The following is a 26,579-nucleotide window of genomic DNA, read 5'->3' as shown; positions in this document are numbered from 1 at the left end:
GAGGGAGAGAAAAGGAAAAGCAGGGCAAGGTGTATCTTTTTTTTTTTTTAAAGAAAAAGACAAAAAGAGAAATCGAAGAAGGATATATCTCCTATAATTATAAAATAAAAAAGGATATATATCCTATAATTATTAAATTAAAATAAAAAAACAGAAGGAGGATGTATCTCCTATAATTATTAAATAAAATAAAAAGTAGAAGGATCTATCTCCTATAATTATTACATACAATAAAAAAGAAGGATCTATCTCCTATAATTATTAAATAAAGTAAAAAAGAAGGATATATCTCCTATAATTAATAAATAAAATAAAATTTAAAAAGTAGGATAGCTCCGATAATTATTAAATAAAAAGTAGGATATATCTCTGATAATTATTAAATAAAATAAAAAGGATATATCTCCTATAATTATTACATACAACAAAAAGGATATATCGCCAATAATTATTAAATAAAATAAAATTTAAAAAGTAGAAGGATAGCTCCGATAATTATTAAATTAAAAGTAGAAGGATCTATCTCCTATAATTATTAAATAAAAGAAAAAAGAAAAAGGATCTATCTCCTATAATTATTAAATAAAGTAAAAAAGGATATATCTCCTATAATTATTAAATAAAATAAAATTTAAAAAGTAGAAGGATAGCTCCGATAATTATTAAATAAAAGAAAAAAGAAAAAGGATCTATCTCTTATAATTATTAAATAAAATAAAAAAGGATACATCTCCTATAATTATTAAATAAAATAAAATTTAAAAAGTAGAAGGATAGCTCCGATAATTATTAAATAAAAAGTAGGATATAGCTCCTATAATTATTAAATAAAAGAAAAAAGAAAAAGGATCTACCTCCTATAATTATTAAATAAAGTAAAAAAGAAGGATACATCTCCTTTAATTATTAAATAAAATAAAATTTAAAAAGTAGGATAGCTCCTTTAATTATTAAATAAAAAGTAGAAGGATCTATCTCCTATAATTATTAAATAAAAGAAAAAAAGAAAAAAAAGGATCTATCTCCTATAATTATTAAATAAAAAAACTATATATCTCTTACAATTATTAAATAAAATAAAAAAAGGAAATATCTCCTATAATTATTAAATAAAACAAAATTCTTTAAAAATGAAGGCTATAGCTCCTATAATTATTAAATAAAATGAGGAGGAGGAGGAGGAGGCTCTATCTCCGTTGCAAACTGATCGGGGAGGAATGGAGGGAAATCGCCCTTCGGAGGCATCGCCCAATGGGAGCGGGCGCCTCCACGCGGGGGCCCCCTCCTTGCCCTGCCTCGCCCCCTACGCTGGACGGCCCCCCACCGCCGCGCCAGCCGCTCTCACCGATGCGCCCCAGCCCGGGGGGTCCGAGCAGGGTCGGCGCGCGCCTCGGGCGGCCGCATTCCAGTCTCCGGCCTGGGAGGAGCGGGGGGGGGGGGGAGGAAGAGCCACCTGGAGCGCGCGAGCGGCGGCGGGTTCGGCGCACAGGAAAGGCGGCCCCGTCTGCATCCTGTCCCCTCCCCGCCCCGCCGGCGAGGCGCCTCCAGCTCGGTGGTTTTAACCCTCGCCGTGCCGAGGGGAGCCGAGCCGGCGTTCGAACGGCGGCGCTGGGTGGCAAGGGCAGCCCCTTGCATGCCTGGGGACAAAAGAGGGCGCGAGCGTGCACGCTTGGCGCGTTGCTTTGACCGAGAGGTGTGCGTTCAGGGCCGGCAAGTCGCTTCCCGACTCATGGCGACCCTATTGAATCAAAGTCTTCCAAAATGCCTTGCTCAGGTCTTGCAAACGGAAGGCTGTGGCTTCCTGGATTGAGCCAACCTGTTACCGCGCTTGTATTCCCACCGATGTATTAAGAGTCTGAAAACGTTATAAAAAAAATACCGTTCGCACTTTCTATGCATTCCCACCGATGTATTAAGAGTTTGAAAACGTTATAAAAAAATACTGTTCGCACTTTCTGTGCATTCCCACCGATGTATTAAGAGTTTGAAAACGTTATAAAAAATACTGTTCGCACTTTCTATGCATTCCCACCGATGTATTAAGAGTTTTAAAACGTTATAAAAAAATACTGTTCGCACTTTCTATGCATTCCCACCGATGTATTAAGAGTTTGAAAACGTTATAAAAAATACTGTTCGCACTTTCTGTGCATTCCTACCGATGTATTAAGAGTTTGAAAACGTTATACAAAAATACTGTTCGCACTTTCTATGCATTCCCACCGATGTATTAAGAGTTTGAAAACGTTATAAAAAAATACTGTTCGCGCTTTCTATGCATTCCCACCGATGTCTTAAGAGTTTGAAAACGTTATAAAAAAATACTGTTCGCACTTTCTATGCATTCCCACCGATGTATTAAGAGTTTGAAAACGTTATAAAAAATACTGTTCGCACTTTCTATGCATTCCCACCGATGTATTAAGAGTTTGAAAACGTTATAAAAAAAATACTGTTCGCACTTTCTATGCATTCCCACCGATGTATTAAGAGTTTGAAAACGTTATAAAAAATACTGTTCGCACTTTCTGTGCATTCCTACCGATGTATTAAGAGTTTGAAAACGTTATAAAAATATACTGTTCGCACTTTCTATGCATTCCCACCGATGTATTAAGAGTTTGAAAACGTTATAAAAAAATACTGTTCGCACTTTCTATGCATTCCCACCGATGTATTAAGAGTTTGAAAACGTTATAAAAAAATACTGTTCGCACTTTCTGTGCATTCCCACCGATGTATTAAGAGTTTGAAAACGTTATAAAAAAATACTGTTCGCACTTTCTGTGCATTCCTACCGATGTGTTAAGAGTTTGAAAACGTTATAAAAAAATACTGTTCGCACTTTCTGTGCATTCCCACCGATGTATTAAGAGTTTGAAAACGTTATAAAAAATACTGTTCGCTCTTTCTATGTATTCCCACCGATGTATTAAGAGTTTGAAAACGTTATAAAAAATACTGTTCGCACTTTCTATGTATTCCCACCGATGTATTAAGAGTTTGAAAACGTTATAAAAAAATACTGTCCGCGCTTTCTATGTATTCCCACCGATGTATTAAGAGTTTGAAAACGTTATAAAAAAATACTGTCCGCGCTTTCTATGTATTCCCACCGATGTATTAAGAGTTTGAAAACGTTCTAAAAAATACTGTTCACACTTTGTTTGGCCCCTTTAGTTGCGAAGACGTCTTCCAACCATTTATAAGCCGTGGTATCCAAAATTCCCAGCAATGTATTAAGAGTTTGAAAATGTTGTAAAAAAAATCACTTTAAAAGGGTTTTTGGATACTACGGCTTATAAATGGTTGGAAGACGTCTTCACAGCTAAAGGGGCCAAACAAAGTGCGGACAGTATTTTTTATAACTTTTTCAAACTCTTCATACATCAGTGGGAATACATAGGGGGTTACCGCAGTTTGTATTCCCAGCGATGTATTAAGAGTTTGAAAATGTTGTAAAAAACATCGCTTTAAAAGGTTTTTGGATACCACAGCTTATGGTTGGAAGACGTCTTCACAGCTAAAGAGGCCAAACAAAGTGCGGACAGTATTTTTTATAACATTTTCAAACTCTTAATACATCGCTGGGAATACAAAGTGCGGTAACCCCCCATCTCTTGTTGGGTCTTCCTCTTTTCCTGCTGCCCTCCACTTTTCCTAGCATGACTGTCTTTTCCAGTGACTCTGGCCTTCTCAAAATGTGACCCAAATATGATAGCCTCAGATAGGTGCTTTAAAAAAATCATGTCAATAGGCAACAATTCGAAGCCCGAGTGGGACGGAATGGGCACGGATATGCAACATTATCTGCAATACAGGCCATTTATGCATGGGGAGATTTTGCCTTGGATTTGCTGCTCTCTAGATGCACATTTTCCCCCTTCGAATTCTCAAAACTCTACATGGGGGCTTATTTTTGAGTTTTAAGAATTTGGATGGGGAAAGTGTGCATCTAGAGAGCAGCAAATCCAAGGCAAAACCTCCCATGCATAAGTGTTGTGAAGCTGGGTGGGATCCAACCTGCGCTTCTGCTGGTGAGAGAGGGAGGTGAGCTCCCTTCTGTCCACTCCAAAAGCTACGATGAGGCATGCGTGTGTGCAAAAGCCGCATTGGGAAGGGGCTGCAATAAGCAGTCATGGACAAAAGCTATGTTGGGTGGAGGGGAGTGCAGTACAGAGTAAAAAAAGCTGGCTGAAACTCAGCCACATAGCACATATTTTCCCAGCAAGCAAGGAACAAAGACAGAAAGTGCTAAGATTGAGCTAATTTAACCTTAAACCCCTACATGGCTGTGCTCTGGCCTCTTCACTACAGAAGTGTTGGTGTAAATCACAAGGAGAGGGCAGGGTAGTAGCGTGTGTGTGTTAAGTGCCGTCAAGTCGCTTCCGACTCATGGTGACCCTATGAATGAAAGTCCTCCAAAATGTCCTATCTTTGACAGCCTTGCTCAGTAGTAGTAGAAAGTACTAAAACTCTTCAGCCTGGATGTTCTACAAAATAAATATATAATAGGAAGAATCTGTAAATATAATAGGAAGAAGATGTAAAATCCTGCTATAGTCTGTATCGGGCTATAGATAGTAGTTATAAAGCCCATTAGGTCGGCACAACAGTACCCAGTGACATCCGTCTCTTTTATGAATGGGGGCAATAAAATGGCTACATACCACAGGAAACACAAGCAGAACAGTGAGCCTCTGGGTGTGTGTGTGTGTGTGTGTGTGTGCTGTGCCTCATCCCAGAAAGATCTCACTTTAGGATTGCCAGTTCCAGGTTGGGAAATACCTGGAGATTTTGAGGATGGAGCCTGAGGAGGGCAGGGTTTGGAGAGGGGAGGGACTTCAGTGCCATCGAGTCTAATTGCCAAAGCAGCTATTTTCTCCAGGTGAACTGATCTCTATCGGCTGGAGATCAGTTGTAATAGCGGGAGATCTCGAACCACCACCTGGAGGTTGGCAACCCTATCTCGCTTCCAGTTTTTGTTTGGAATCACAGTGGGTTCCTGCAGCTTTTGAGCTAGGTGAAACAACTGCTGAATTGCCGCCAGCAGGAAAGGAGCCCGTTCAAATACATCCCAGAGAGGCAGCCGTATTTTCAAAACAGCCACGTTTAAGAACTTTAAAATAGGGCATATGGTTTCTTGAACCAGAGCCCACTTTCTCAGATGCATTAAGTGTTACACTGGACTGGCAGGGCAGAGAGGTTTAGACCCAGGGCTATAATCAGCAGAAAGAAAGGGAGGAGAGGGAGCTCAGCTTCCCAGGATAAGTCACAGTGGGTAGCCGTGTTAGTCTGTCTGCAGTAGTAGAAAAGGGCCAGAGTCCAGTAGCACCTTAAAGACTAACATATTTTCTGGGAGGGTATGAGCTTTCCTTGGGAGTTATCTGAAGACGTGAGCTGTGGCTCACGAAAGCTCATACCCTACCAGAAAATATTCGTGTTAGTCTTTAAGGTGCTACTGGACTCTTGCCCTTTTCTACTATCCCAGGATAAGGTGTGCTACATTACATTGCAGAGCCCAGGTAATAAATGAGATCTAATCCAAAGAGTGATTTCAGAGGGTGTGGTCCACTCCCAACTATGGATGAACCTTAAAACAATGGACTTAACCTGTAAAGTGGAACAATTCCTTTTTGTAATGCGCTGCGAAACATCCTAATTTCCCATTGAGTCCAAGTCTGATAGTATCAAATCTGCATGTGAGTGGCAACTGAGCAGCTTCTGGTTGGGAATCTCCCTTTAAAACTTTTTTTTTTCCTGCTGAAAAACTGCATTTTTAAATACCCGGGGAGGTGGAGATGCTCCCCACACAGACCATTTCCATTTTAAGTGCTTGATTTATGAGGCAAGCAGCAGATTCTTCACAATGATTGGATCACATGCACAAGGAGACAGCAGTTTTTTGGGGGAAGGAAGGCCTTTTCTTCTCCTTCACAGGTCCAGGGAGTTGTTCCTTCATCATTTCTCCCCTGCCAGGGAACTGTGAAGGGAAAAGCTGCACTTTGCTTCTTCCCCTTTTCAAATCAGAGCTGGGCAAAGTGTAAAAAGGAGGGTGGTATCTGTATTGAATAGGTGAACAGAAGAAAGCTGTATAAATCAGCGGTAGTCTGGATTTTATCTTCTGGTTCGGCCGGCGTGCCACAAATTAAATCTAGACTGTTAAATGTTAACCACTGCTTTCTGTGTGTGTGTGTGTGTGTGTGCACTCAACCCACCAATGGAGGATAATGCAAAATATGTCTGATTTTTATTGATTTGGATATCTACACCCCACTTTTCTTCCCAATGAGAATGTGGGGTCATCTGCTGAAGCTGGAGGGTGAGAGATTCAAAACAGATAAAAGGAAGTATTTCTTCACACAATGCGTAGTTAAGATGTGGAACTCCCTGCCCCAGGATGAGGTGATGGCTGCCAATTTGGAAGGCTTTAAGAGGGGTGTGGACATGTTCACGGAGGAGAGGGCTATCCACGGCTACTAGTCAAAATGGATACTGGTCATGATTAGGGTTGCCAACCTCCAGGTACTAGCTGGAGATCTCCTGCTATGACAACTGCTCTCCAGCCGATAGAGATCAGTTCACCTGGAGAAAATGGTCGCTTTGGCAATTGGACTTTATACCTTGTGCAAGACTTTCAATTTATCTCCTGTCAATGTGAATGAGCCCCGTGGCGCAGAGTGGTAAGCTGCAGTACTGCAGTCCAAGCTCTGCTCACGACCTGAGTTCAATCCCGACGGAAGTTGGTTTCAGGTAGCCGGCTCAAGGTTGACTCAGCCTTCCATCCTTCCGAGGTCGGTAAAATGAGTACCTGGCTCGCTGGAGGTAAAGGGAAGATGACTGGGGAAGGCACTGGCAAACCACCCCATAAACACAGTCTGCCTAGTAAACGTCAGGATGTGACGTCACCCCATGGGTCAGGAATGACCCGGTGCTTGCACAGGGGACCTTTACCTTTTTACTTTTAATGTTGCAAGTGAAATCTCACTTCCAAAAAGGCATTAAGAGTCTTGCTGTTTTTACAGAGACACCAGAGCCATTTGTCCTAGTTCTATTGCGGTTGAAGAATGATTGATTTATTGCCTCTGCCTTGGAGTAACTTGAAACCAACTGCCCCTGAAACTGCTCTGTGCCTATCACACAATGCAGGCCTCATGGTCTAACACCAACCGCGAACCCCCCTGGAGATTAGTTATCCTAGTTGCTGCACATGCAATGTGGATATTTCTGCAACATTACCGTAACACCTTCCCAGGCTATGGATCTCTAGCAGGCTAACTCGGTAGGGGGGGCAACTTTTAAACTGGTCTCTCTAGCTATCCCTTCAATATCAGTTTGATCTTGAAGCAACTACCCAGCTGTGTTATCCAGCTTCCTGCAATGAAAAGCTTCAGTTGCCCATTCCTACTCATTAAACCTCTATAGAAGAGACAGGAATGAGCACAAAGTCACATGGGTTGCATTCTTTTGTCTCCCCCACCCCAGTGCCAGGTTTTAAATCAGGACCAAGGTCCTTTGAACTGGAGATGTCAGGGACTGAAGCTGAGAATTGCGGCGGGCCAATTGTGTGCTTTAAACCCTGAGCTATACTCCCACCCACCCCCAGTTCAACAAAGTTTGTCCTTATCAAACGTGATCCCTTACATCATACTTCCAAAAGCCTTCGTCCTTAGAAACTAATTATGATATCTAAAAAGCACCAAGATGCTTTCCCATTTGTACAAAACTCAGAGCACTATCTGCAGACTTACAGTCTAAACAGAAACATGAGGGACAGGAAGGAGAGTAGACCTCCTGAACATCTTATCTGATTAGAAAAGACATGTAAAAACATCTTTCTCCAGGAAGGGTAAGAAGGGCAGAGCCCAGGGAATGAATGGAGTTCCAAGATAAGATGCGAACACAGGAAGTAGGAGAAGGGTTTTTGGGCAACAAATGGGAATTTGGGTCGAACCGAAGGGATGGTCTCAGACTAGCCAAGGGCTGTCAGAGGAATATGAGGATATATTAAAGGCAGACATAGCCAAAGGGAAGCATTTCGTCCATTGATGTATTGAAGGGAGGCAGAAAGAGCCTTCTGTAAACACTGTGTTGCTGTTTGCCTATTTTCAACGTGAGCAATGCATTCTCGAACCATGGGAGAAGCACACCATCTCCAAGCAGCGGGGGGCTGAACTTTAAACAAAATGGTGAGGCAGTGGCTTTTCAGTGTAGGGTTGCCAGGTCGCTCTTCACCACCAGCGGGAGGTTTTTGGAGGAGGGCAGGGTTTGGAGAGGGGCTTCAATGCCATAGAGTCCAATTGCCAAAGTGGCCATTTTCTCCAGGGGAACTGATCTCTATCGGCTGGAGATCAGTTGTACTAGCAGGAGATCTCCAGCTAGTAGCTGGAGGTTGGCAACCCTAGTAGCAGTTATTTATCAGAGTTATACACGTTCACTCCATGCATTTGATGAAGTGAGCTCTGATTCATTAAAGCGTCGTCTGGAATCAGTTCGGACAGTCTTTAAGGTGTCTGCTGGACTCCTGTTTTATTTTGTTCCACAGGCTAACCCTTCAGATGCTGCCTGAATATCTCCAGGAACTAAACCTGATCTCCAATTCCTTTGGAGAAAATGGCACCTTTGGAGGATTAACTGTATGGTCTTAAACCCTGCTGAGGTCCCTCTCCTCCCCAAACTCCCATCTTCCCAAGGCTGCACTTCCAAATCTCTAGGAAGGCTATGTGTTGGGTGTTTTAGTTTTTTGTTTTTGACTGCAAGAGCTTTTTCTTTGGAATTGTATCCATCCAGGAGACTCTGGCCATTTATGCACGGGAGGTTTTGCCTTGGATTTGCCACTCTCTAGATGCACATTTTCCCCATCCATATTCTCAAAACTCTGCATGGAGGCTTATTTTTGAGTTTTGAGAATTTGGATGGGGAAAATGTGCATCTAGAGAGCGCAAATCTAAGGCAAAAACTCCCATGCATAAATGGCCACAGTGAACATACTTTCAATTAGTGTAACAATTAAAAGGCAGGCAGGCTCTTCTCCCCAAAGACAAAGTAAATGCCTGGAGCAGTTGAGTTCTTCCTGTTGCTTTACTCCACTAAATTAGCATCCAAATAGCTCCACCTATGCCCTGTAACACCCTGACCTGGATAGCCCCAAGCTACCCTGATCTCATCAGATCTCAGGAGCTAAGCAGGGTCTGCTCAAGCTAGGGATGCCAGCCTCTAGGTGGGACTTGGGGATCCCCCAGAATCACAGCTCCTCCAGACTCCAGTTTCCATGGAGAAAATGGATGCTTTGAAGGGTGGACTCAATGGCATTGTACCTCACTGAGATCCCTGTCCTACCTGGACTCCATCCCCAAATCTCCAGGAGTTTCCCAACCAGGAGCTGGCCACCCTACACTCCACTCAATCCTATTGGTGGCTAGGGGCACTTGGCAAACTTAGCCCTGGCTAGTATTTGGAAGGGAGGCCATTTTCTCCAGGGGAACTGATCTTTGCCACCTGGAGATCAGTTGTAATAGTGGGAGATCTCCAGCCACCACCTGGAGGCTCAATATAAACAAAACAAAAGCACTCCCGTGCCTATACCATATGGTTTGGAAATTAGCACGGGTAAAAGGTACACATATATATTGTACATTGTGTAGTCACTGCTGTTAGTGTACATTGTATAGTCACTACTGTTAGGTCTATTTGTCTCACACTGCTGTCTTTGATGTTTTGCACTTATTAACATTTGCATTTTTGCTACTTGGCTCTGTGCATTTGTGTACCACCTGGAGGCTGGCAACCCAATTTATACCTTGCTATTTTCCCCAGTGGGGATTTAATGTGGCGTACATCATTCACGGCTCCATTTTAGCTTCACAGCAACCCGTTGAGGTAGGTTAAGCTGAGAGTATGCGATGCAAGCTTCCATGGAGGATTTGAACTTGGGCCTCCAATATGCTAGTCCAACACTAACTACTATACCACACTGGCTGTAGATGTTCCTGTTGAATGTTATATTTAAATAAGTTGAATAAAACACACCCGGCAGACTCAATCAAGCAATTCTACACACAATGAGGTATTCTACTGAGAGCACCTTAAAGACTTTATTCTGGTCTAAGATATTTTATGGGCCCACTTCATCAGATGCATAAGAAATACCCAGCTGATCTCAAATCTGGTACAGTGTTATGACTGTTAAGACTTTGAGCATGAACACCTCTGTCCCTCCTGGGAGAGAGGGTTGTTCCATTTTTCCAGTTGTTGTTACAATCAGTGATACTCGGAAACCTTCTGATCTCCAGTTTAAATGTAATGGCCATCTGGTATAAGTGCTTGATAACTCATGGTCCTTTTTGCAAAATTTGGCCTGTGGGTGGTTTGTCACTTGAGCTAGACAAAGAAGAATGACTATGTGTTTAAACGCTTCAAGAGGTAAATAACATGCTTTGTGGGGGATGGGGGGGTAGGGTGGCCATATCCTGGTTGGGAAACTCCTGGAGATGTGAGGACGGAGCCTGGGGAGGACAGGGACCTCAGAGGGGCACAATGCCATAGAGTCCACCCTCCAAAGCATCCATTTTCTCCAGGGGGACTGATCTCTGTAGTCTGGGGATTAACTGTAGTTCCAGAGGATCCCCAGGTCCCACCTGGAAGCCAGCATCCCTATTTTCAGCACCACAAAAATGCACACTTTGCTTTGTTCATCAATGTAATTCAACAGGTGATTTTGTAGAAAGAAGAGTAGAATGACGTGGGTTCAAATGCCTGCTCAGGTATGAAACTGATGGCCAGTCCTAATTCTAAACAGTGCTGTACCCTTCTAGTTTCATAATAACATTGCATTCCTAAGGAGAATTACTCCAGTCCAAGCCCATTTGTTTCAATGGGCTTAGACTGGAGTAACTCTCCTTAGGAAAGCACTGTTATTATGAGATAAACTTTAATGAGCCAGGACTCACTTTGTCAATTGTTTTAGTGTTACATTCCATTACCGGAGAGATTTCCACTCTGGGCTACAACCAAGGGGTGGGGAGAAAGCTATTATGAATACAGGACTGTGGGCACAGTTTCCTAGGACAAGGTATATTCATTTTTATTCAGGCCTATTGGCTACCCTAGGTGCTGGCTCTAGTTCATTTACCATTTAGGTGCTGTGGAACATAGGCAGGATGGTGCTGCAGTCGTCTTGTTTGTGGGCTTTTCAGAGGCACCTAGTTGGCCACTGTGTGAACAGACTGCTGGGTCTTGGTCTGATTCAGCATGGCCTTCCTTATGTTCTTATTATAATTATATTATGTACTGAGGCTGTCGTACTTTGGACATATTAGAGAAGACAAGAGTCACTGGAAAAGACAATCATGCTAGGAAAAGTTGAAGGCAGCAGGAAAAGAGGAAGACCCAACAAGAGATGGATTGACTCTATAAAAGAAGCCACGGTCCTCAGTTTGCAAGATCTGAGCAAGGCTGTTAAGGACAGGACACTTTGGAAGACATTGATTCATAGGGTCGCCATGAAAAGAGCAACCAAAATGATTAGGGGACTAGAGCAACTGTCCTATGGGGAGTGGTTAAGATGCTAGGGCTGTTTAGCTTGGAAAGAAGACGGCTGAGGGGAGACATGATAGAGGTCTATACAATTATGCATGGTTTGGAGAGAGTGGACAGGGAGACGTTTTTCTCCCTCTCCCATAATACTAGAACACGGGGTCATCTGCTAAAGCTGGAGGGTGAGAGATTCAAAACAGATAAAAGGAAGTATTTTTTCACACAACGCATAGTTAACTTGTGGAACTCCCTGCCCCAGGATGTGGTGATGGCTGCCAGCTTGGAGAGCTTTAAGAGGGGAGTGGACATATTCATGGAGGAGAGGGGTATTCATGGCTGTTAGTTAGAATGGATACTAGTCATGCTGCATACCTATTCTCTCTAGTATCAGAGGAGCATGCCTATTGTTTTGGGTGCGGTGGAACACAGGCAGGATGGTGGTGCTGCACTCGTCTTGTTAGTGGCTTCCTAGAGGCACCTGGTTGGCCACTGTGTGAGCAGACTGCTGGACTTGATGGGCCTTGGTCTGATCCAGCATGGCTTTTCTTATGTTCCTTATTATAATTATATGATGTATAATTATATGAGGTGCTGTGGAACACAGGCAGGATGGTGCTGCTGCAGTCGTCTTGTTTGGGGGCTTCCTAAAGGCACCTGGTTGGCCTCTGTGTGAACAGACTGCTGGACTTGATGGGCCTTGGTCTGATCCAGCATGGCCTTTCTGATGTTCCTTATTCAAAAAAGAATTACTCCATGACAGCTGGGCCTGCATGTTTTGCCACAGCCTATCCCACGAAAAACCCTGTCATAAGAACATAAGTAGAAAAGAGCAAGAGTCCAGTAGCACCTTAAAGACTAACACAAATATTTTCTGGCAGGGTATGAGCTTTCGTGAGCCACAGCTCACTTCTTCAGAAAGCTCATACACTGCCAGAAAATATTTTTGTTAGTCTTTAAGGTGCTACTGGACTCTTGCTCTTTTCTACTACTGCAGACAGACTAACACGGCAACCCACTGTGAATAAGGACATAAGAAAGGCCCTGCTGGATCAGACCCAGGCCCATCAAGTCCAGCAGTCTGCTCACACGGTGGCCAACCAGGGGCCTCTAGGAAGCCACAAACAAGACGACTGCAGCAGCACCATCCTGCCTGTGTTCCACCGCACCCAAAATAATAGGCATGCTCCTCTAATCCTAGAAAGAATAGGTATGCATCATAAGGACATAAGAAAGGCCCTGCTGCATCAGACCAAGGCCCATCAAGTCCAGCAGTCTGTTCACACAGTGGCCAACCAGGTGCCTCTCGGAAGACCACAAACAGGACGACCGCAGCAGCATTAACAGGGCTAGCCAAAGGATCACAAAACATATTTTTCACCTAACATATCAAACCCATTTGCTGCTCCACTTTAAAACTCCATATACTGTGATCTAGATGGTTCTTCACCACGACCTGAAGCATCTCCCCACTTCCCATAAGAAAAGCCATGCTAGATCAGACCAGGGTTGGATTGCAGCCTACAGCCCTCACCTCAGGCATGTTGAGTTGGAACTTCATACTGTTGACATGTAAGACTGCACATTGGCAAGCAGATAGAAAAGATCTAAGTGACAGCCAGGTGATTGGTGATGTCACATGACAGCTCAATGACTGAGCAGAAAAACGGGCTTGCACTGGACTGAGCTAGATGGTCCTGGAGACGAGGCAGCCAACAGTTGATTGGCTGGGAGACTACGCCAGTTATGTATATAAGTGTAACATATATGTATTTGGTTGTGGGTTGTGAGAAGTGGAATGCTTTGCGAAGCACTTTGACACTGTGAAATAAAAGAGCACTTTTGTATACGTGCTGACTCTGCAGTATTCACTCGCCTCTGGGGTGTCGGATACTTCTTCCAAACACCAACACATACCCACTTGGCTGAATGAGATATAGTTGTAAAAGGAGATGGTACACAGAATTTGCAGCCATGGGCTACAAAGCTATGCCAGCTGATTTAAGAACATAAGAAAGGCCATTGCTGGATCAGACCCAGGCCCATCAAGCCCAGCAGTCTGTTCACATGGTGGCCAACCAGGTGCCTCTAGGAAGCCCACAAACAAGACGACTGCAGCAGCAGCATCCTGCCTGTGTTCCACAGCACCTAATAGAATAGGCCTGCTCCTCTGATACTAGAGGGAATAGGCCTGCAGCACGACTAGTATCCATTCTAACAGCCAACATGGAGACTTAAAAACCGGGCTGGTGGCAAAACCCTACACGTGAAACAAGGGACGGGCGATAACGATGGCTTCTACCGCCCAACAGGTCCCTTTCCCACGCAAGAAAGCCATTGGCGCGTCTTTCTGCCAATCACCCTCCCAAGACTAAGAGAAGGTTGCCATGGCACCTCATCCTTTAAATATTTTTTCATACGTCCCGCCCCTTCGCTGAGGGCGGGGCGTCGCTCGATGCGCTTTTTCAACCACCTTGATCTATTAGTCTCTCTCTCCCCCCCCGCCTCCCCATTTAAAGGATGGGATACACGACTAGACCGGAGTTTATTGGTCCTTGTAGGTTCTCCGGGCTGTTTGATTGGGCCGGTTTCGTGCCCGTTCTCTTTGAACCACGCCTTTCCTCCCCCCCCCAGCCGGGCGCCCATAGGGTACAGCCGACGTCGGTCCAAGGAGGGCAACGCGAGGATTGGCCCGCCCCTCGAGCATTGTGTCCTCCTCGGGAGCGCCGATTGGGCGGCGGGGTCGGCGGCGGCCCCGCCTCTTCGCGGGAGGCTTATCTGCGGCCTAGGAGGCGCGCGTGGGGTGCGAGTTCCCTCTTCTTGCCCGTCATTCCTCGGGGCCGGGTGGGTGGCGCTTAGGCGAGCCGAGGCCTGCGTGGTGTGTTGGCTGCGCGCGCAGCTCCCCTTGTCTCCTCTCTCTCTCTCTCTCTCTCTCTCTCTCTCTCTCTCTCTCTGTGTCGCGCGCGCTCTTCCCTCTCCGGCGCTGTTCGTGCCAGCCGCGGCGGCCCCCCCCACCCCGGTTTCCCGTGGCGGAGCGTTCCGTCGGCGTCCCAGCCCCTTTTCTTCTCGGGCGGCTCGCGCCGTTTTAGAAAGGCTTTTTGTTGTTGTTTTTTTGGCTCGGCGGACATGTCGGCCTCGGCGACCGCGCCGGCTCCTGCAGAAGCGGGCGGCGGGGACAAGCAGTCCTCCTCCGCCGCCTCGGCCTCGGAAGGCATCGACCTGCTGGAGAAGTGCGGCGTGTGCCGGGAGCGTCTGCGCTCCGAGCGGGACCCGCGCCTCCTGCCCTGCCTCCACACCGTCTGCAAGGAGTGCCTGAAGGCCGAGCCCGCCCCCGCCGCAGGGGGCAACAACAAGGAAGGCCAAGGTGAGGCGGGGGGGCTCCCGGGAGCGTGCAAACTGCGGGGGGAGGGTGCATTTCGCCCTGGGGAGGGTGCATTTCGCCCTGGGGAGGGTGCATTTCGCCCGGGGGGGTGCAGATCGGGGGGGTGGGCTGGCGTGTTGGGGGGGGGAGAAAGGGCGAGCCCAGCAAACAACCCTTGGGAACGGTTGCCGCGCAAACGCGTGGCCTCCCCGACGCGCGTCTCGTGTGAACGGAGCAGTGCTCGAGGGGAGGGCCGTGGGTTCTCGTGCAAAGACCTTGCAAAAGGCGGGGGAGGGTTTTCTTTTTTTGGGGGGAGGGGGAAGAGTCGCTCGTGTAAACGGAGGGGGGGGCGGGGACGATGCATGGGAAGAAAAGGCGGGGAGGCTGCAAGGGGGAGCGTGTTGCTCAGATAGGCATGGTGTGGGGGGGAAGATCCGGGCCGCGCAGCTATTGGGAGGGGGGGGGCGGGGTGGGAGAAAAGGGCGCCTGTGCAGCGAGGGAGGCGTGGCCACGTGCATTCCGACGAGGGGGGCATCGGCGGGGCTGGGAGTCTCGCGAGAAGTGCGGGGCCTGCTCTGTCTCGGGGCTCCTGGGTGGGAGAGGAGGGAGGAAGGCGGGCGGGGGGGGGATGCCTCCAGCTATCTATGGCTTCCTTTTCCCGCCTTCTTGCTCTGCAAGGCGAGCCTATTCGCTGGTCCTCCCCAGTTCCTTGCAAGTCCCTAAGGATGTTGTGCGTGTGCAAAACGAATGTAGTGCGGGAAACATATTTGGGTTCAATTCCCAGTGGGTCGCCGTGTTAGTCTGTCTGCAGTAGTAGAAAAGAGCAAGAGTCCAGTAGCACCTTAAAGACTAACACAAATATTTTCTGGTAGAAAAGGGCAAGAGTCCAGTAGCACCTTAAAGACTAACACAAATATTTTCTGGTAGAAAAGGGCAAGAGTCCAGGAGCACCTTAAAGACTAACAAAAATATTTTCTAGTAGAAAAGGGCAAGAGTCCAGGAGCACCTTAAAGACTAACACAAATATTTTCTGGCAGGTTGTGAGCTTTCGTGCGCCACAGCTCGCTTCTTCAGAAAGCTCACACCCTGCCAGAAAATATTTTTGTTAGTCTTTTAAGGTGCTCCTGGACTCTTGCCCTTTTCTACTACTGCAGACAGACTTAAAAAAAATATTTTGTGGCAGGGTGTGAGCTTTCTGAAGAAGAGAGCTGTGGCTCACGAAAGCTCACAACCTGCCAGAAAATATTTGTGTTAGTCTTTAAGGTGCTCCTGGACTCTTGCCCTTTTCTATGTTTGGGTTTGGTTGATGGTTTAGCAGATTTTGCATTCTCTTCCTCTCTGCCTTTTGAGTTGGAGAGCCAGCGTGGAGTAGTGGTTACTAATCTGGGGCACCGGGTTGGTTTCCCCCCTCCTGCGCATGAAGCCAGCTGGGTGACCACAAGCTAGTCACAGTTCTCTTAGGGCGAAAACGCATGGGTTTTTTTTTTTTGCTTTGGATTTGCCGCTCTAGATGCACATTTTCCCCCATCTGAATCCTCAAAACTTTTGTGGGGGCGAAAATGTGCGTTTTGAGAGTGCCAAATCCAAGGCAAAAACCTTCCATGCCTTTTTGCCCTTAGAGCTCTTGCAGCTCCGCCTACCTCACAGGGTGTCTGTTGTGGGGAAGGGAAGGTGATTGTCAGCCGGTTTGATTCTTTAGTGGCAGAGAAAGTCAGCTTATAAAAACCAATTTTTCTTCTTTAATGGCTCTTTCATCTTGGCTGCTGGTTCCCGATGAATTAGAGGGGGTCCCCTTTGAATGGTGTGAAGGAATTGCAGTAGTTGGATCCCAGAAAAGCTGCTTGTGGGGTGGGCCTTGGGTCAGGAAGCAGAGCTTGCCCTTCCATGTTAAACCTCAGCATTCCTCATGAGAGTTCCCCCCAAAACCGAGTATTTGCCATGTTGGCCCATAACCCAGTCTATTGCAAATAGATCTAGCAGCCTGGTAAAGCACTGGTAATTGAGTTTGGGTTCCCACTGGTAGCCAGGTATTCGGATGCAGCCTTGGAAATATGGGAGGTGGGAGAGCTTACCTGCGTAACCTCAAATTCTGAGAAGTCTTAATTATCTCAGAACTTGAGCTAACACAGGTAAGCTGTTTAAGCCTGAAGTTGGGGAGGAAGTTAAAAAAATGTATGTGCTTTTCTCATCATTTCTCTTGTTCTCTGCTTTTCCTCCCTAATATTCAGTTGCTTGGCTTGATCTGCATGTGCCCCAACTCTTTTAGGCTTCTCACCCTGTTCCAGCTCAAACATTCTTGCAGCTCCTTCTGATAGTTGTCTTGATCCCCTAACTACTCTTCACAACAGCAGATTCAACTTGAATTGTACAGTGAGTGTGTAAAGTACTTAACAGCAAATCTTGTGTGTCTCCCACCCCCCATGTTTCCAAGGTTGCATCCGAATACCTGGCTACCAGTGGGAACTCAAATTCAATTACCACTGCTTTACCAGGCTGCTAGATCTATTTGCAGTACACTGCCATAGTAAAAACCTTTTTATGGGCCATCTTAACTTAAAAGAAACAGTTTTTCGCTGCCTAAGTCAGTTCCGCTGCCTGTAAGCCAGTTCCTCATTTTCTTTCCCTAGGTTTGGAGTTGGCTTTATTAACTGTGTGCGTGGGGAGACTTGAGCAAACAGCCCAGTTTATATAGTCTTGGTTTAGAAAAGTTTTCATTCTCTTGAGAGACTTTCAGTCAAGGAAAGTGTAGTTTCCAGCAGTGTCAAGTCTGTATGCAAGGTTCTACTATATGTGCTGGATCAGTTCCAGATCATTCATGTGTGTGTATCTATATCTATCTCACGATGTTTATTTGACTAAATGCTTTAATGTTCTTGTCTTTGTTCACAATCGAGGTTTGGGCTTGTTTATGCTTTGATCCTATAATACTGTTTATATAGTATATTACATTAAAGGAGCATTCTAAATAGCACAATACTAGCAAAGTTTTTATATTTTCTTCTTCTTTATTAACCTTGGTACAAACAATCTAACACAAACAGCCATTCAGAGCACATTTTAAACCAAGATTGCCAAATCCTTCAAATTCCCAGAAGCCAGTGGCAAAAATTTTCCCAGGTACCAGCTTGCATACATTAAGGAGGCCGTTATTTCTTCCAGGCCTATTGTGAACTTCTCTTGTCATGGATTTCTGGCTTGACTTGCTGGTGCACAGGTGAAAACTTGCTGACTTCAGAGATCTTTTTTCTGCCTCAGAGCAGAATTTCCCTGTCCAGAGGAAACTGAAGTAAGCTTAGCTCTGTTTTAGGAGCACCCTCCCTATCACTGCTGTCATGGAATGGTGTAGGAAGACAGACCTCTGGGGCATGCCTTGTGAGAATTTTTGCAGCAGTCTAGAGCTAAACCTTCCTTTGCTTTCTCTCCCCAGTCTGCTAACGGTTTTATCCGTTGCTTTTCATAAACTACATTTTGCAGACCCTAAAAGCAATAGTGGAAGGATTTTTGAAAGCTAGGCACAATGTGGTGCCTGCCTGGGTTATACAGGGCTGTATGTACACTTAAGACTTATTAAATAGGTACTCAGTCACCTTTTGCGGGCATAGGAAGACAAACCTTTGTCATGCAGAGGTATTCAGCAGCTAATCTGGAAAAGCTGTACTGTACAGTGCCAAGCAGACAAAATAACATTTTAGGCAGTGTTTCTGAGCAGAGTTTCTCTCAGTACTGTTGAGGGCTGACTCTAATGCTTACCATTTGATCAGGAGTATGTTCTGTAGAAGGTATGACGGTATTTTGTGTTCTTCCGTCAGTAGGAGTCAGTGAATGAAGACTTTAGCAGGGTTCTTGTGTGCCAGCAGTTGAACGGAAGTTGCAGTAGTTCTAAAGGCTCCATAACTGATAATTAAATGGACTGATGTTAATCCTGAGCAGAGGTATTCCATCCAACCCGTTGATTTCAGTGGAATAGACTGGAGTTTCTCTGCCTAGGATTGTACTGTTTGGGCTCCGAGTCAAGCTAAAGCTTGTGGCATCTGCATTGCCCAAATACGAAAGCCAGTGTTTTATTAAGCCCATCTGAAATGACATTCAACAGTCAAACTCTTCCATCAGGCTGGAGGTTTAAATAAAAACTCATTATCTTAAGGTCAGCCCCCCCTCCCCAGTTTTTGTAGGCGTCCAGCCTGATGAAGAGTTCTGGAGAAGTCAGAAGGGGCACACTGTTTAGTGGCCATTTTGGGGAGAAGATACTGAAGTTATGTCTGTTTTTTGGGATTTTGCTTTATGGCTGCCTGCAGTACCATACACATGGGAAACCCTAGGGAGTAATTAAAAGGATCTTCAGCATCATTCGCGGGTAGCTGGTGGTATTCTTGCTGTGAGCCCAGAGGAAAGGCATGGTAAAGAAGCACACTTAGATAAGGGACATGCATTTTTTTCTTATTGGATTCAGTAGACATCAAAAAGTTGCAGTGTTTCATGAGCGATGAGGGAGTTTTGGGGTATTGCTTCATAATATGTCCTTAAAGGAAGCGCTGGTTTTAACAGTGGATGTGGATTTTTCATGGTTCTTTCATACAGTGCTGTTGGCAAAATCTCTTGCTCCCATTTCTTCTGGCATTCAGTATTTGCTGAAGGGAAATAACCTCTGAAAGAAACTGTATCTCAACAGGTACTGTACCCAGCTTTGGGAAGGACTGAAATACTGATGCTGGATCCTGGAGCTCTTTGGTCAGTTAGGATGCTTCTTCCAGTCCAGCTAAATAAGAGCTAGTGGACAAATGGGGGAAAGAAGGTTTTTTTTTATATGCCGACTTTCTCTGCTACTTAAGGTACAATCAAACCAACCCGGTTTCCCCACTCCGACACATGAAGCCACCTGGGTGACCTTGGGCTAGTCACAGCTCTCTTAACAGCTCATGTGGAGGAGTGGGGAATCAAACCGGGTTCACCAGATTAGTGTTCATTGCTCTTAACCATTACACCATGCTGGCTCTCTACTTCAGTGTTGGGTACTGCTTCCTGAGCCCTAGATGGAAATTGTTGCTGTAGTGGAGAACCCACAAAAATGTGCTAGAAGCTATAGGGGGTTACTGCACTTTGTATTCCCAGCGATGTATTAAGAGTTTGAAAATGTTATTAAAATACCGCTTTAAAAGGGTTTTTGGATACCACGGCTTATAAATGGTTGGAAGACGTCTTCACAGCTAAAGGGGCCAAACAAAGTGTGAACAGTATTTTTTATAACGTTTTCAAACTCTTAATACATCACTGGGAATACAAGTGCGGTAACCCCCATTGACTTCCTCCTTGAAAACCTGTCCAAATGCAAGGAGAGGTTGTCTTAAAACTGCTCATGATATACTGAGGGTAGACAAAGGCAATGATAATGTGGTTTTAGTTTCTTTCATGGCAGGACAAGGAAAATAATTAAGTTGAAAGTCCATGGACTCTTTTCCATTGTCACAATGCCTTGTGGAAAGCAGGAAATGTTACTGTCCTAAACTAACTTCTGCTTTAAGATATGATTATCTTCTTTACAGCTCAGTTGATTTCAAAAGTTCTTTTTCTAACAAAGTGACAAATACCTTCCTCCTGAGCTTTGTGCTGAGGGAATGTAGTGGGAGTTGGTCTTATCAGCAATCTTATTCTTTCTCCCAAGCTTCCAATGTCTCAAGGGCAAGTTGGTATACCTTCAACTATGCAAACAATTAGCTTTCCTCCCCTCCCCTCCCATTCTGAGAAGGATTTATCTTCTACCTAATGGTTGCAGATTCTTTGCTTTGTAAAGTAAATGAGGACAAGATGGGGGAGAGAATTCTTTTTTGGGAAGGGAATCTTACCATGCTTCACACTATTCATCTTATGCACATGATTTTCACACTTTGCAGTCTTCCATAATTAAGAATTTTTTAGTAATTGGAAAGCTGAGTAGAAGAGTTGAAATTGCTTTGATTAATTTGAATGGAGGACAGTTGCAGAAAAATCACATTTGAGTGCAGTTTTGCACACTTGAGGGAAATAAGTTCTGTCCAGGTTTTGTGCTGAGCTGTCCAGAGGAACTTTAGAGGGTTAGTAATCAGTGGTTGCCACTTCCATTATGTCAGGCTTCATGCAAGGGGAGTAAAGGATTTTTCTAGCACTGGCAGCGTAAAATTATACCAGCGGTGGCTTGCTACTTACAGTGCTTGGCTTTTTTTTTTTTTTGCATACGTCTTTTGAACAAGTCAAATAGCGTTGAATTTAATTTTGCACTAACAGATTCACTGGTTGTGCATATGGCAGTATTAAGCAAAATTCTGGATATGCATTGAGATCTTGGGGGATCCAGGTTTGAGAGTACCTGGTATGCCAGGGAAGCTTGGCGGTTGACATTTGGCCAGTCACTCTTTCTGCTTGACCAACTTTTGCAGGGTGGTTGTGAAGATAAAATGGAGGAGAGGCGATAAAGCGATTTTGGATCCCTGCTGGGGATATAAATAAATAACTCTCCCTCCTGGTGTGCACAGACTGCTAAAAACCTCTCCTGGACATTCTTGCAAGCCAGTGTGGTGTGCTTAAGAGTGGAGGTTTGGAGTGGTGGACTCTGATCTGGAGAACTGGGTTTGATTCCCTACTCCTCCACATGAAGCCAGCTGGGTGACCTTAGGCTGGTCACATCTCTTTTAGAGCTCTCTCAGCCCCACCTGCCCCACATGATTTCCATTGTGGGGAAGGGAAGGTGATTGTAAGCCGGTTTTAATTCTCAAGTGGTAGAGAAAGTCGGCATATTAAAATCCAACTCTTCATCTTTGAGTTGTGAAAATGGTGACCCTGGCAGGGATTAACATCAACTGAACCCTACTATGTAGCATTTCATAGTGACTTCCTAATGTATGCATAGCCCGCCTTAGACGTTCTGGTCACCAATCTGTTGTGCACTGCATATATTGATGAGAGCCAGCGTGGTGTAGTGGTTTAAGAGTGGCTGATGCTAATCTGAAGAACTGGCTTTGATTCTCCACTCCTCCACATGAAGCCTGCTGGGTGACCCTGGGCCAGCCACAGACCTCTGAGAACTCTCAGCCCACCTCCAAACATTTCTTGACTTGAAAACCCCATGAGGTCGCCGCAAGTCAGTTCTGAGTTGCCAGTGCGCATGTGCGCATACACATGAGGCATGCAGTTGCCTGGCATGGAGATGCTTCCTGGTCAGCCCAGTCCAAAAGCAGAAAATAAGGTGCCAAAGCAACTTTTTTGCCTCGCTGGGGGAATGATGTCATGCCTGGCTCAGGGTCATTGTTCAGAAGTGCGGTTTGGCAGGGGTCCTTGGAATCAAAGGAAATGCAGCAAAGCAACCTTCATTTCAGAATAGTGACAATACCCAGGTTTCGCATTATAAATGGAAATTTAAGGCCATTTATGCATGTGAGGTTTTGCCTTGGATTTGCCGCTCTCTAGATGCACATTTTCCCCATCCGAATCCTCAAAACTCAAAAAAAGGCCCCAATGCAGAGTTTTGAGAATTCAGATGGGGGAAATGTGCATATAGAGAGCAGCAAATCCAAGGCAAACCCCCCCCCCCCCATGCACAAGTTGCCTAACAGTCTTGCTGGCATAATGTGAAGGCTCAGGGTGGAATATAACATACAGTCCAGTTAAGTTTTGCAGAGATAAAATGTGGATGGCCTTTTGTCTTGTCTAATTGCTTATAGCTCTTCTAAACTCAGTGCCCTGGATTTCCTGTTGCAGTGGTAGCCCCGGGATACTCTGCATCTCTGAGTATAGGACAGTGGCTGAGTTTCACACAGCTGTCAGGCAGTGCCCTGTTAGGCTTGCACATCTGGCAAAGGTCAGATGGTGGGCTTTTCATTCATACAGTAGCGCCAGTCCTTTGGAATGGCACAGCTGCCTTCACTTTTCTGCATTCATGAAGGCGTATTTCAGAGAGTTCTGGGTGGAAGGTAAACCGTTTGGGCAGATTCAGCTGTATGTGATTTCTCTTCTGTTTTTATCTGGTTGGTGGATTATTAGGTTTATGTTGATGCATTTGCAACTGGCTGTTGCATTGTCAGCTGTCTTGAGTGTCAGGAGTTAAAGCAGGCATACATATTATAAATCAAATGTGCTCCTTTTGGAAGAGTCCTGAGGGCAATAAGCAGCATTGTATGTTGGCTCATGTCTACTCCAGGAGGGATAGTAGAGTACATTGCAGTGGATCAGTTGTAGTAGACCATCTGCGTTTCTGCATACGTTGCACAAATGAATATGCCTACTGCTGCTGTTCAGATTTTGCTAATTCCATTGCCACAGTCTTGTAAATATTGCTGCTGCTGAGATAATAGTTGCAGTGTAGACAAGCACTGTATCTCCTGTTTTTGGTCTCCCTCCCACTTTCCTCCTCCATTGTGGTCACTCCCACCGGTTCAGAACACAAAGCGCCTTGTTGGGTCTGACTCGGGTCAGCCTGGCGTTCTAACAACCAGGTACCTGTAATAAGCTTCCTAATCCTGTTTCTTACATCCCACATTTGCTTCAAGGCGCTTAGGGTAGCTAGCGATCTGCTTTTCTTTTTCAGTGTAGAATCCATTAATCAGAGGTAGACTACCTGTGAACCTGGAGACTCCATTTAACTGGGGGCAGCAAACGAGTCCTATCCAAGCTGTTTCCCATGAAATCTATGCCCTTTCATGTTGCGTGTAAGCCAGTGCAAGCCGTGACAAAATTTTCTTATGAGCCACCCTAAACATTTAGGAGCCAGATGTTTATTTTTCAGCCTTCAGAGGTTTGCGTAATATGCCTGGGAAATAAGGTCACACCAAACCAAAAACAGTTGTGATTTAAACTGAAAAGAAAGGGGTTGATTTCTACGAAAAGAGAGAAATGGCATAGATTCATTCTGTGTGGGGAGAGAGGGCTCTGTTGGCATGAAATAATATTTACTGGTACAAAGAGGAAAGATTACCATTGGTGACTGAAGGAAATTGTTTTCTAGCTTGCTGTAACGATGGAAACAGCCAATAGAGGATAAAGCCAGTTTGTCCACATTGCTGGAAAGGAGAATTTTTTAAAAATGTGCAGGCTCTTGCATCTCTTGCCTGATTGTCTGTTTGATTCATCTTTTTACAGTGGTTGACTGTCCTGTGTGCAAGCACCAATGTTATCTGAAGGACGTAGTGGAGAATTACTTCCTGAGGGACGGTGGGCCAGAGCCTCTTGGGGATGCCAGAGATGCTAACCAGGTATGCAGTCTTCCCTCAGGAGCTCCTCATGTTAATGTGTTTTTGCATAATGCAAACGATCTCGTCAGATCTCAGAAGCGAAGCAGGGTTGGCCCGGGTTAGAATTTGAATGGGAGACCTAAGGACTACCTGGGGTGTGATGCGGAGGCAGGCAATGGCAAACCACCTCCCAACCTCTCTTGCCTTGTAAACCCTATGGAGTCGCTATAAGTCACCTGTGACTTGAATAGCACTCACACACACATCCTCTTGGGATTGGCGGAATGTCAGCGAGGGCATGAAGTCTGACACGGAAGGGGCCTGTCTTGTGTTCTCCTTGGTTAGCTCAACCCCTTCACTTGTCCAAAACAGTGTTGCACCAGTTGTGAAGACAACGCCCCTGCCACCAGCTACTGCGTGGAATGCTCGGAGCCCCTGTGTGAGACGTGCGTGGAAGCTCACCAGAGAGTGAAGTACACCAAGGACCACACTGTCCGGTCCACAGGTAGGCAGCTGCACACAGAAAGGTCCACATGGGCTGTCCCCCCCGTCCCTCCCCCCCCCGCTCATGGGCACTGAAATGTGGTAGGAGGTAAGCTTCCTCCAAGGGGGTTTGCGGACAGCCATGCCTGCTTGCAGGTCTGAGGTTGGGTGGAGGCACCAAAGCCACTAACCCCAGTGGCCAAGGCGTGCACAAATGCGGGGTATATAAAACCTTGGGGATCTGTTTTCATGGCTGAGATAAAAAGTTGAGCTTCATTGGGTTGGAGTCTGTGTTCACTTAAGGGTAGCCGCTTCCTCTAGTGCCTTTCTTCAGAGGAAGGTACTACCCATAATGAAACAAATTGAGACGGTCAGGCCTATTGGGGTTCCACTGGGTTCTGTTCTTTTGCCCATCTCAGTGGGCTAATTTTTGCTTATGAACAATGGCTTTTAAGCCACTGGCTGATGTAATTTCCTTGAGCTCATTGGGGAAAGATCCCTTCTCAAAATTATTGGTAACCCACAGCTCCAAGATGCCCTTCGCCTCGGAAGAGAAGGAGCCCTCACGGTAAGTAGTCAAGGCTCCCTTCTCAAAATTATTGGTATTTTTTGGTAGTAGAATTTAAAAACTTCAACCGAGTCAGAAATTAGACCTGAATGAATCCGATAGACATGGTGAAAAGAGGAGAGGTGATTAATGTAACATGTCAGAATGCTTGAGCACATTTCAGTCAGATGGTATTAAAAGAGATTCTAAAAGATACTTTCGGCAAGGATTACAATCTTTGGTACATGATCACCCAGGCTTTTAATGAACAGGACTTTTGACACCATTTTAGTGTGCATTTAGTTTGCACTTTAAGCTGTGCAGTGGTCTCTGTCATTATGCTGTGGCTGAATTTTCAATGCTGGGAATGTAATTTTTAATGTGTTTTCATTTTTTATTTTGTAAGCGGCCTTGGGGGGCAGTTTCTCTGAAGAGGCAGTATAAAAACTTGCTAAATCTACTCTGTCCCAGAGCCGTGTCCCTCCCTTAGAAACTGATGTCCTGCATTCTAAAACGGTTTCCCTTCTGCATCTTCCAAGTCCAGTTAAAGCTCTGTACCTCTGAAGGAGGACACAGAGCCTTGAGTGGCAGAGAAAGGCTTTAAGTTCTCATAGGGCGAAAATGCACGGTCGCTTTAGCCTCCTTTATTCCCTGTTTCAGCCAGGATTCAGCCCGGATTGAACGCATGTGTTTCGCCAAACATGCGTTTGATCCTGGCTGAATCCTGGCTGATACAGGGAATAAAGGAGGCTAAAGCAACCATGCGTTTTTGCCAATAGTCTCTGGCCGCATGCAAGAAAGCATTCTGGTAAACCTTCAATGGCAGACCCTCGCAGTCTACCAATAGGTTGATGCTTGATCTCCCTAGGCTCCCCCAAGACCCAGGAGAGAGAGAAGACTGTCTACTGCTCTGTCCACAAACACGAGCCACTGGTGCTGTTCTGTGACACGTGTGACACCCTGACCTGCCGGGACTGCCAGCTGAACGCGCACAAGGATCATCAGTAAGCATTCCTGTTGGCCACCATGGTTGAAATATCAGACCATGTCTGGGGAGACCTGTGTTCAGATCCCCTCTCAGCCCTGAAGTTTACTGGAATACATTGGGCCACTCGCTCTATCTCAGCCTAAGCCACCCTGCTGGGTGGGTAAGATAAAAAGGGTTGGGGAGCGCGCCCTCCATGGGGAAAGGGGGGGGTTACAAATGGGGTAGATGGGAGCTTGTGGAATGGTACTTCCTTGAGCGAGAAAGAAAGGCCGGTTAAAAATGTTTCCATGCATAAATGCCACCTGCTGTTTTGTGTGGTCAACCCCAGAGTCAATTTCCCTATGCTGTTCATCTTCTTAAGGTGTAGTCCTTTTTTAAAATACATTTTTATTAAAATTTTAACACTTAACATACAAACAGCATACACTGTATACATTCCCATTCACATACAGATTGGACTTCTTCCAGGGT

At 45.4% G+C, this 26,579-nt stretch overlaps 1 protein-coding gene across 1 annotated transcript in view; it reads left to right on the top strand.

The window, feature by feature from the left end:
• The first annotated feature begins 14,658 nt into the window (after nt 1–14,658).
• Nucleotides 14,659–26,579, top strand: part of TRIM28 (tripartite motif containing 28) — a 29,109-nt gene continuing 17,188 nt past the window's right edge. Inside the window, 4 exon segments of the mRNA XM_056863238.1 lie at nt 14,659–14,896; nt 23,999–24,111; nt 24,463–24,595; nt 25,989–26,124. Coding sequence (XP_056719216.1) covers nt 14,659–14,896; nt 23,999–24,111; nt 24,463–24,595; nt 25,989–26,124 — 620 coding nt within the window.

Source organism: Euleptes europaea, chromosome 18, assembly GCF_029931775.1.
Source record: "Euleptes europaea isolate rEulEur1 chromosome 18, rEulEur1.hap1, whole genome shotgun sequence".
Taxonomy (NCBI): domain Eukaryota; kingdom Metazoa; phylum Chordata; class Lepidosauria; order Squamata; family Sphaerodactylidae; genus Euleptes; species Euleptes europaea.
The sequence above is the reverse complement of the archived record's forward strand: the minus strand, read 5'-3'. Positions and strand labels throughout refer to the sequence as shown.